The sequence below is a fragment of the Xenopus laevis genome, chromosome 3L (assembly GCF_017654675.1).
Source record: "Xenopus laevis strain J_2021 chromosome 3L, Xenopus_laevis_v10.1, whole genome shotgun sequence".
Classification (NCBI taxonomy): Eukaryota; Metazoa; Chordata; class Amphibia; order Anura; family Pipidae; genus Xenopus; species Xenopus laevis.
The window spans coordinates 50,094,684-50,106,926 of record NC_054375.1 but is presented as its reverse complement, the minus strand read 5'-3'; the positions used below and the strand labels follow the sequence as shown (position 1 = coordinate 50,106,926).

At 37.6% G+C, this 12,243-nt stretch overlaps 1 protein-coding gene across 1 annotated transcript in view; it reads left to right on the top strand.

The window, feature by feature from the left end:
- Positions 1 to 2,518: 2,518 nt before the first annotated feature.
- The window catches only part of msx2.L (msh homeobox 2 L homeolog), a 9,799-nt gene continuing 74 nt past the window's right edge, over positions 2,519 to 12,243 (top strand). The window contains exons 1-2 of the mRNA XM_018252170.2: positions 2,519 to 3,042; positions 9,112 to 12,243. The exon at positions 9,112 to 12,243 is cut by the window's right edge and continues 74 nt beyond it. Of these exons, the coding sequence (XP_018107659.1) occupies positions 2,694 to 3,042; positions 9,112 to 9,536 (774 nt within the window). The 5' untranslated portion in view covers positions 2,519 to 2,693 and the 3' untranslated portion in view covers positions 9,537 to 12,243. The remainder of the gene's footprint in view (positions 3,043 to 9,111) is intronic.

Below are 12,243 nucleotides of genomic sequence, written 5' to 3'. Positions count from 1 at the left end.
TAATAGATAGATAGATAGATAGATAGATAGATAGATAGATAGATAGATAGATAGATAATAACTAGAAATAGTAAATTCCTGCAGCTATGGTAGTTTTGTTCAGTCAATACACCGTATATTTAAGTTTAATCCTTAACATTTTATCTGTACAACTCAGTTTGCAATAATTTGCCCTAGGCGTCGCAGCATATACAGTACATTGTGTAAAGTGCCTTATATGGATGACTAAGTAACATAACCTCATCATATTTCAAACCCAATTTTAAAAATATATTTGTGATTCGCCAGAATGCGCTTATCTAAAATAGAGATTGATGATAGATATAGATAGATAGATAGATAGATAGATAGATAGATAGATAGAAAGAAAGATAGATAGATAGATAGATAGATAGATAGATAGATAGATAGATAGATAGATAGATAGATAGATAGATAATAACTAGAAATAGTAAATTCCTGCAGCTATGGTAGTTTTGTTCAGTCAATACACCGTATATTTAAGTTTAATCCTTAACATTTTATCTGTACAACTCAGTTTGCAATAATTTGCCCTAGGCGTCGCAGCATATACAGTACATTGTGTAAAGTGCCTTATATGGATGACTAAGTAACATAACCTCATCATATTTCAAACCCAATTTTAAAAATATATTTGTGATTCGCCAGAATGCGCTTATCTAAAATAGAGATTGATGATAGATATAGATAGATAGATAGATAGATAGATAGATAGATAGATAGATAGATAGATAGCTAGCTAGCTAGATAGATAGATAGATAGATAGATAGATAGATAGATAGATAGATAGATAGATAGATAGATAGATAGATAGATAGATAGATAGATAGATAGATAGCAACGTTTAGACAAATCGCCAGCCAAAAAATGTAGCCCCTTCAGTGCAAGGCTTCCTTTCTCCCCAGTAAAGCACCGTTTGCAAATGGAATGCTGCTGGACATATATATGTGTGTGAATGTGTGTGAAATGATTTTGCTTTGAAAAGCTCGCACCCAGAATGGATATTTTTGGAAACAAGAGAAATTGTGTGAAATGGGGCAATAAACCCGTAGCTATTGCAGTGACTGTGTACATTATTAGCATACTCATTATAAGGCTTAGAGAATTTTAAGTAATAAATAAAACATATTTTGACATTGAATAAACGTGTATATATATCGGTATGCTTCTAACGTGCTGTGGTAAATGATAAGTTTACTTAGAGGAGCGCTATATAAACTCTATCCTGCAATTACAGTGAGACACAGACAAATACACACCTAATACAATTGAGTTATGATTTTCATCTTTCTGCCCCCCACTAAATGTTCAGACTCTACAGCAAGAACTGTGCTTCAGGGTAGCGGGCTATTACAGATGAATTAATTGCTAGATTAAATGAGATAATAGTGACACATTAGTCTAATTGTTGCATGGAATCATTATGCAACGATTATGGGATATAATAATTGTGGGATAATTATAGAATGCATTAATCATGTGAAAACAGCAATTATTTTGCAGACTGTTTTGTGATAGGAGAGACTGTGCCTGTGTATGGGCTGTGTGTTTTGGTAGGAGGCTCTGCGGGATGGGCAGTGCATGGGATATCACTCAGAGATTAGTGCAATTATATTCATTTTATGCTTCAGCTGTTGGATGATAGTGTGCAAATAGAGTGCAACAGCAGCGTGGGAATGGGATGAATAACTGCAGTCCTACAAAATAGGTGTTTTGTGTGTGTGTGTTATAATGTTTCATTTATTTAGTGAGACTGCATTTGGACAGATGGGTTTTAAAGGGGAAGTACACCTAAAAATAATAGTTTGCCTTGTAAACGTTTTCAATTTGTAAAGCAGTAGCTGTTTGCTCCTTTGTGTTCTCTGCCCTGTTGATTTTGACTATAGAAACAATGTAGCAGAAGCCAGTTTTACTAACAGACCTGTTTTTTGCTACATTGTTGGCGAAAGGGACAAATAAAAACAAACATATTTTGTGTGTGTCCTATAATTATAATTATAGTATCCTTTTCTATATACAAGTACTTCCCTGGGATGGCCATTGACATCTTTAATAAACAATCTTTGCTGCCTAATAGGTCCTTGACCTAATGGCACAAAGCAGTCACCTTTCACTGAGCTCAGGCATCACATACTCAAACCCAGGGATAATACTTAAAATGTTTTCATGTAGACACATGCAGACGTTGCAAAGAAAGAGAGAAGCCTTTAAAGCTTAGACTAGAAAGAAAGAAAGAAGGGAAAAAAAGCATGGGTTATATGAGCTTCCTCTTCATATAATCAGACTTAATTACCCAAGTGACTTTTCAGTTTTCTTGTGATTACAGCCCTACAGGTATCAGTAATAACAGAGCACAGTTTGCAGTCTGTGTAATTAACTCCCTCTCTCCTTTTTTTTTTTTTTGTAACAAAAACAGTCCAGAAATCAGTGCCATAAAGAGAAGCGCTCTTAGCCAATCAGAAGAGGCTTGAGGAAGCGTCACGGTGCTCGGGCGGTTCCCGTTGGTTGTCAGAGAAGCTCCTTGGTGAAGAGGAAAAAGACAAAGTTGACTGGAAGTGAATAGACTGAGCGGCTAGTTCACTGTGCTGGCAGTCTGCAACTACTACTACTGCTGCTGCTACTACAGTGCGACAAGAAGGGGATTTGCTCCTGCGCCCCTTTACTCACCGCAATGTCTTCTCCCAGGAGGATCAAAGAGGATTTAAACTCGGATGAAGAGGGCCAAGTGCACCCTACGCTCTCCCCATCTGAGGATCACAAGATCAAGATCTCCAGCCTCCCTTTCAGCGTGGAAGCGCTCATGGCTGATAAGAGGGTTCCTAAAGAGGCTCCCCCCTCACGTGCTGTGGACTCGTCTGCCGCCACCAGCACCCCTAACCGGCACCTTCATTTAGGGATCAGGGACAGCCCGAGCCCCCCTGGGCTCACAAAAACCTTTGAAACCTCGTCGGTCAAATCGGAAAACTCCGAAGATGGCACCAGCTGGTCCAAAGACGGGGGCAGCTATTCCCCTCCGCCAAGTAAGTCTTTATTGTGATCGCTTCTTTACGATCGACAATTAACAAACCACAGACTTCCCGATCGCGAAAGTTGAAATCGCGCTACAGCCAGTTGTCTGATTTGCTCAGTTCCCCACGTTGATTTATTTTTGTTGCTGCTAGTATTCCTACAGCGACAGTGACCATATATATATATACTGGCTTTTCACTAAACGTACAGCTGTCACAAGTCACGATCTTTAAATGTTTCTGTTTGCTGGTAACTTTTAGTATGTTATAGAATGCACACTTCTAAGCAACTTTTCAATTGGTCTTTTTTATAGGTTTATAATGATTAGCCTTTTTTTCCGTCTGACTCTTTCAAATGGGCGTCTTAAAAAAAAGCAAATGCTCATTTTTATTACTCATCTTTCTACTCAGGCCCTCTCCTATTTATATGAGTAGATTCCAGTGTCTTCTTCAGATTGATGCATGGTCGCTAGGGTCGTTTGGATCCTAGCAACCAGATTGCTTAAAAAGGCTTACAGAAGAGCTGCTGAATAAAAAGTTAAATGACTCAAAATACACAAATGATAAAAAAACAACAACACCAATTGCAAATTATCATCATACTAAAAGTTATCTCAAAGGTCTGTGAAATTATATGTCTTCATTCCTATACATTTTCTGACATTTTGGCCACCTTTCCCTAAACTTAGTTTTTACTTGACCCCAATGTTCAGTGGGATCTACTTTATCCCCCCTCCTGCCCTGGTCCATAGTTAGATACACTATGTGCCTGGCATGTGAGATTTTGTTTTGTCTGATATGATGAATCTGGGTCGAGGTGTCTGGCTCATGGCTGAGCAACTAGGCTCATATAAGGGTTAGTTCACTCGAGGAGATTCGCCTGGCGACTAATCGCCTCTTCTTCTGGGCGACAATTTCCCCGAACTGCTGACTTCCCATGCATTTTCTGCTTTGTGCAAAATATCATTCCCTCTTCAAAGGAAGCAGATGGTCTTTATAGATACTTGTTTTTTATCCGAGAGTAAACATTTCTCTTGTGCTTTACACTGGAGCGATAACATTGGTGAGTACAGTCAGTGCTGCAGCAGATGAGGATCATGAGATCCGGATGTTTGTCTGGGAGCTTCAGTTTGGCTGCTATACACTGCGCTCTCCAAAGCATCTCTGCGCGATTTAACGCAACGGCCTTATTTTCTGCTCAGGCCAGAAAGCTGCTTCTTTTACACTAAAAGCAAATGGTTTGTGTGGCCATGTGTGTGATTGTTGCTTGTAGCCTGCTAGCTCTCCGACTAGGCACTAACTACACAGGTTATGTTCATACTGGGAGACTGGTGTGCAGCCAGTATCGAAAGTTTATCAGTGATGGTTCTAGGGCAGTGATCCCTTACCATTACAAGTGAGGACAGGTTGCTCAGCGACCCATTTAAAAAGGTTGGGAATATCTTCCATTGGCAACATCTTAAACTTCCCCTGCCTAATACATTGACCTCTGCCTCTTAATCAAGGAGATCCAGGGTTCTGTCAAGCCTTCATATATCAGGATTATTAAAACCAAACACTCTATTCTTCAACTTTCCAATTTGACAAAACAAAAACAAGCACTTAAAGCAAAACCCTCTTACAGGATAAAGTAGTTTTTTTTTTACATAAACATATACAATAAGGGAAGTTGTTGATAGATGTGTGTGCAATTTACACTGCTAAATCAATCCAGACCATGTATGTGTATATTAAATCTATTATAGGGAGTGGGGGGAGAGCAAGAGAGAGATGTGCATGTGTTCCCAGCATGACTTGGCAGGTTTGGAGTCACAAGGAGAGTCCAAGGATGAGTTGAAAGGGTTAAAAAGATGCAGGGGAGAGCTGGAGCTGTTGCTGCTGTGGGGGGATGAAAAGAAAGCCTTGTTTGTATTCTCTTTCACACACACCTGTAGCCTCCAATCTGTACAACAGAGTTCCTTCCCTGACCTGGCTGCTCATTGTGGCTGCACCTTGATGTTACCCAAGTGGGAGATATATAGACAGATATAGCTGTGCACCATGTTTTCTTACATTCTTCTTATTGGGTGTTTATTGCATTCAAACTGAGCTCTTTTTTTCATTTCTCAAAGTAATGTAGACTGGGAAAGACGTGGTTCGATCTACTAATGGCTACCTACAGAAATATAAAAAGCAATCTTCTAGAACAGCGTGATCCTAAAAGCTTGCTTTGTAATATTTGTGTTTATTTAGCAATAAAAATTAGTTATATTTATTTCCCTCTTGAGTGCAAAATTTTTTTTATTCTGACCTATTGACTAATATATTCAATTATTGTTAATACTATCTATCTATCTATCTATCTATCTATCTATCTATCTATCTATCTATCTATCTATCTATCTATCTATCTATCTATCTATCTATCTATCTATCTATCTATCTATCTATCTATCTATTCTACCATCTATCTCATATCTCTGTCTATCAAATCTTTGCTATCATGTCCATAACTGTATCTCTCTCCCCTCTCTGTATGAAGTAGTATTTTACATCACATTGTACGTATGTATAAAAAAAACCATCCAATTCAGCACACATTCCCAATTCATGATCAGGAACTCTGCCCTTACCATATCGCCAGACACATATTATTAGGTTACAAACAATGTATCATTGTAAAACGTTAAAACGCATTTAACTAGCAAGAAAGATTAAAAAGGCAAACTAATCTGATTAACGGAATTAAACATAAGCATGTTAACTGAAACAATTTTCAGACTTTTTTTTTTAGACTTAAGTCACCAAAGAATGTAATTAAGTTAGAAGTTTCACAAAGAACTTCTGACGGTTAGAAAATAATTCTTTTAGTGGGTTGACCTGGGAGCAAAAGACAGTTTTGTATTTTTTTTAGTAACAAGAATAAATTAAGTTATTGCCCTCTCGGTATATATATGTATATATTCGTCAACGATGTGTCTCACAGCGCTATTTGGCATGATTTCGTTAAATTTTGCGCAATTAGGTTTTAGCGCTGTGAGATCTGATGCAGAAAAAACAATTGTGAAATGTTACGTGCTGTGATGGAAAATTCACAACAATGACATGAAAACGTGTGCATTAAGGTGGCATTTATTTACAGCAGAACAAGATTATTTTACTGTACACTGTTCTGTTTCCAAAAACTCGATTATTCTTTCTCCAAAGCATGGCTAAATTATACAGTAGCATTATTAGACTCATATGGGAATAAAATTCACCAATGTTAAAAAAAATAAACTCTATATAAATTGGCATCCCAATTTGTGATGGTATCTTCAAAAGCAAAAAAAAAAAAAAGAAAACAATGTTTAGTCACCCAGGGGTTCTAAGTGCAGATTATATCAATTTAAACCAAACCAAATATTCACCGCTTAAAGCCAAATATTCACATTCCATATCAATTGCGATGTGATGAAACCTTTCCAAACTCAAAAAAGTTTTCGTGTTTAGGGGGATAAATCCTTATATATTCACTATATATATTGGAAAATCCTACTAAATGTGCTCTATTTACAATTTATGTCAACATCTCAGAGTTTGGGCTCCTGTTTTGGGCCTTTATAACGTATATACATATCTATTCGGCAACACCAAACAATTTGGACCCCACATTTTATTTTGTATCAACTATTGTGAAAAAAAGGTAAGAATGCACAATACTTCGTTTTAATTTACACGGCCTGACAACAATAGGAACAGTGTCATATTACAATATATTGGTGGCACTGCAATAAAATATACCCCGGATTAGAACAAAAAAAAAAAAAAGTCCCCAGAGAAATTGCTTCTGGTTTAAAAATTAACAGGCTTGTCGGATTTATCTTACACATAAAATGCCATAGCCATAAATTATTGGATTGTTAAGGATTTAGAAATCGTTTGAAGATGTTTATTTGATTGATGTCTCAGAGTTTAATGACACAACTCCATGAAGCACACAGAATAAATTGGGGTGTATCGTCTTTATAGGACAAACTAAAAGGATAACTGGCAATTGCATTTTTGCAATTATTAAACAGACAAACCATGCATTATTTCTGCAAGGTAATTCCCCCAAATGTCTCTTTGTAGCAGTCACTGCTTGCAATATAAACCATCAGCATGAAGCTTTATAAGTTCATTTGGGTTTCAGTTATACTTGTGCACCACTAAGAAACAACTGCTATTCTGTAGCATAGTTACTGGATGGCAATATTTAACTCCATGTCATTTATCTTTCTATACTCAGTGTTGCTCACGCCCTCTGTACTAAAATATAATTAGTAATGTAATAAGTAAAGTCTGTATTTTATGTAGTAGAGTTTGAGATACCCATTATCATCTATTCTTCTGCACTATACTATACTTTACCTATAGTGTACTATACTATAACTATAGTATACTTTAAAGGACTATACAAATATACAGCAGGCAATGGGGGTGAATAGTAGTTTAACTAATAGTTCTAAGTATATAGGGTTGATCCTCCTCTATTTATACCTTTACTAAGGTAAACAGGGGAATAATATTAACTGCAGTACAAAGGGACGAAACTATTTTGGGTATCACTACACTACTGAAATTACACTGCAGCGCAGAGGGTTGACAAGAGCTTACATATTTTGCGTATGATTACCTGTTCTACAGGACAAAGGTCTCTGAACTGTACAAGTTATTTCCAGGATCCTTATTTTAAGTTGTATAGTTGAATAAATGCAAAGTCAGGCCTTAATACTTTAATACTTTGTGCTACTATCTATTATCTATTGTTCTGTGTAGTACTGTTTAGTCTACAGACAGAACTGCATCACCTGTATATCACCTGAAAGTTGGTAAGCGTAGACTGTGAGCTATAGAAATTTTCAGGGTAGACATCGAAAAAGCAACTCACTGTAGTGGGATAACACTGTTTACAGATATGTAAAAACATTTTCATAATATCACCTCATATAGTTCTCAAACTCATTCATCACACCACTGCTGCTTTGATCCCATTGATTGGGGTAGGTATAGATATATCTATATAATACACAAAAGCCATGAATATCTTGTAAATTATATCCTTATAAACGGTGAGTAGTGATGTCATCAGTTATAAACGGTGAGTAGTGATGTAATTTCTGTCACATGACTCACTAAAGTTTGTGTATTATAATTAATAAAGTACCCCCAGTTGTAAAATATGAGGATATTATAAGTTACCTCGGAGTTCCATGACCTGTATAAAAACACTCGGCCTTCGGCCTCGCGTTTTTATATGGTCATGAAACTCCTCGGTAACTTATAATATCCTTATATTTTACAAGAGGGGGTACTTTATTCACTATATAACATATGTATGCTTATATTGTTGCCTTCCCCTCAGTTTACTTTACTTCTACCAGACTAATTCTTTAATATGTCAAAACTTTAAAATTGGCACTGTGACCTGCCAGGTATTTATATTTTAAAAATTTACTGAATCCAAGAGCTATTCAGCTTTATGTACTGGGCTATTTAGTGCAACCTAGGAACCTTCATCCTATTCATAATTGTAAAATATTTACTGTAGCCCAGTAATAGTCAGCCCCTCTGCATTGTAGTATATTTACTGTAAGACTCAAGACCAACCAGCCCCTCTGTTCTGTAGTATAGTTACTGTAACTCAAAGGCTCATTCAGACCTCTTTAATATAATATAGGAAGGGTCAACCTAAAGCATACCAGAGAGAAGGCCCAAATGACTGCTTTATGGTGATCCTGGAATGGTGTCAGTTTCAATATATTTGTACAAATAGAATCACTGCATTACAAATTGGGAGTACGGTGGCTGGGAGGCTACTTTTAGCTGTTGAAGAGGCCTGAGCTGTAATAAAGTTTCTTATGTCAATGATCAGCAGTCTTCTGCACTGTGGTATAGTTATTGCCTAGATCCATCAGCCCCTCTGTATTGTTGAATAGGTAGTGATAGCCAGGATCAATCAACTATTTGTAGTATATTATATTATGCCTAGGACCAATCAACCCGTATGTTCTTAAATGCAGGTATTTACACATATGTATGACTGTATAATGTTAACATTTTGCTCTCTCTCTTTTTTAGGACACCTGAGCCCATCCTCTTGCACTTTGAGGAAGCACAAAACCAACAGAAAGCCCAGGACTCCCTTCACCACCTCCCAGTTACTGGCCCTTGAGCGCAAGTTCCGCCAGAAGCAATATCTCTCCATAGCAGAAAGAGCAGAATTCTCCAGCTCCCTCAACCTCACAGAGACACAGGTTAAAATATGGTTCCAAAACAGAAGAGCCAAAGCCAAAAGACTCCAGGAAGCGGAAATAGAAAAGCTGAAAATGGCAGCAAAGCCCATACTACCTCCTGGCTTTAGTATACCTTTCCCCATCAACTCTCCTATTCAGGCTGCATCATTGTATGGATCATCTTATCAATTTCACAGGCCAGTTCTTCCAATCCCACCCATGGGACTTTATGCTACACCTGTTGGATACAGCATGTATCACTTATCCTGAGGAGGGTGACATGACATAGGAAAGGAAAAGAGTACTGGGAACATGTTCATAGACTCAAAGCGTCTCAAGACCGCCCATCATAAAGAATGGGAGAGCCCAGCCTCTCTTTTACAGGGTGCCCTCTGGATCAAACTGCACCCTTCCTCCAAATACTTTAATTGCAGCAGTTCCTTCATGCAACTGCAAAAGACTGCATTGAACAGGTACCAAAAATCATAGAGAAAGCCGTGTATTGGTGGATTTCTTCTCCGCCATCAGCTCCTTAACTTTAGTGACTATGTTCAGGCCTAGTATTACATATCAGCCTGTACTGAAATGTATGAGCTTTATTCAGTTGTACGGGACTCACAGTCACTACTGCCTTTTTATAAAGGTAAAATAAACCCAAAGACCCACAAGAAACACTTGATGTAAAAAAAAAAAAAAATGTAAATAGAAATCACAATAACATTGAAGGGGGTTTAGGGTTTTGCACTTAGAGGTTATTGATCAATTAGGTGCAGTAATTGAATTATCAAGGCTGGCCAATTCTGGTTTATATTTTGAACACATAACCAAGTATAAAATGATGGGATACCTGTGTCTTTTAAATATGAATATCTGATGGTGACCTCACTGTGGTGATGTTCACTGTGTAGCCTAGAGATCTAGTAAGCATAGAAGGGTATCTAAAGAGAAAGTAGACCTTGCTACTGCTAATGGGCCCAAAGGGAAGTGTAGGGGTCCTAGTAGGGCACTGAATGATGGCAGTTCCTCTACATGTTTATAAAAAAAATGTAGGGAACCCTAAAATAATTTTACTGCGGGACCAGTAACTTGTTACACCACTGCATCCAGACATGTATATTTAAATACACACCTCTCCACAAGTTATTCCTGGGTTTTTCAGATGTGAGCTGTTTTCATAAAGGTTGCCCTGGGTTTCAAATGCCTATTCTCTGCCTTAAATGCTATTGCAAGTCTTATAGGCCTGATACTATGCTATAGAATTGCAGTTGACAGGGTTAAACTTGAAACCAAAAAAAAACCTGACTAAATTTAGCAGATTTTTCAGAGTGCCGGTTGTTTGTTCCAAATACAACACAGAGCATGTGTCCCTTGGTTACTGGCATCACAGGGACCCCTTAAGGGGAAACATGTTGATTAAAGCACAAATTACATAGTATTTTGCTTAAACCGTGTTTGTTATTTTAAGTACATATTTCAGGAATGTCCAAACTGCGGCTCTTTTAGCTGCAACTTCCAGCATTCCACCAACAGCAAGAAGGTTGGAGTGTTTCAAGATGGACAGTCCTGGATTAAATGATTGGTTCCCTTTTGATTTTGGGGGTCCTAGACTTCTATATCCCTATCTCACATTTTCAGCTCGGGTCTTTGACCCAATCTCATACCAAGTAAATCTCTAAATGTAAAATGTATGCAGTTTTGATACTTTTAGTTTGGGAAATAGGGGGGTTTGTTTATTTTGTAAGGAGGAATAGTGCCCGTTTTAATAGGGAAAATCTGCTTAGATTGTGATTTAGAAGCAGCATTTGTTTATCATTTTACATTGCTAATTGCTAGCTGTGGCACCAACTGATGAAACATACTCTAGTGGGAAACAAGCTACTCTTACCAGAATTAGCTTAGGCTGCAAACTATCACATGATGCTCCTTTACTACCTAATATTATGGGTAAACTGAGGAAATAGGGGTGAGTTGTGTTTACAGACAGAGCACTTAGCACTCATATAATGAGCCCCATGCACATTAGCTGAAACCTATATTCGAACCTACTTGTTCTATTGCTAGCTAGCAGATGCTAGCAAATTGTCAAAGCACAGGCCACACAGACAAGCTACATTCTTTTATATGTCAAGCTAGTAGACTGACCAACAGATAAAAAAAATGGCCTTTAGAGCACACAGGCAGCCTATCAAAGTGAGCCTTCTCAGGAATTCAGCAGCTACACTCCAAATGCACTGTGCTGTATAATGGCCATAGCTGGTTCCTGCCATTGTTCTACCCACCAGATCAAGCTCCATCATACAGGGAGGGTCATTTTAGGTAACAAAATAGTAGCTGTTGCTGTTCTGTCTCTGGCAAGGACTTTTTTCTGGGTCAGTTGCTGTAATGTTTCCAAACAAATCTGCAAATGTAAAGAGTGACTTTCAGCAATTCTTTGCTGTCTAGATTGCAGTTTTATCCTTTATTTTTTTTTAATGAAATTGTTCACCCAAGTCAATGAAGGTTTGAAAGATTTGATCCTATTTTCATTTTTTAATTTTATTTGTCTGATAAAAAGGGTAACTGTCATTTTCAAAGTTAAGAACCAAATATTATTTTCTACTGTGGTGGATTGTGGTCATACTGATTAGTCATATATGAAGTCTGTGCTGTATAGTAAATGATTGTCTGCGATGAGATCCTATTATGCAATGGGTGTACAGAGGTCCCAGGGATGGGAAATATATAGTCGGAAAAGCTTATGCAACAGGATGTGTCTAATGCAATATGCAAACTAACCGGAAACTTAAGTGCCTCATAGTTACATTTTTTGGGGTAAATATTAAACAACAAAGCCAATGTTAACATTTTTTTTGTAGGAAATGAATTTATTTTCTTGAAGTCCACCAAATTCTTACTGCTGAGATCTGAACCACTTAAGGCCCTATCCATTCCTTCTGTAATTACCGTCCCTTTGAAAGGGAGCCTTGTAAAATGCTAT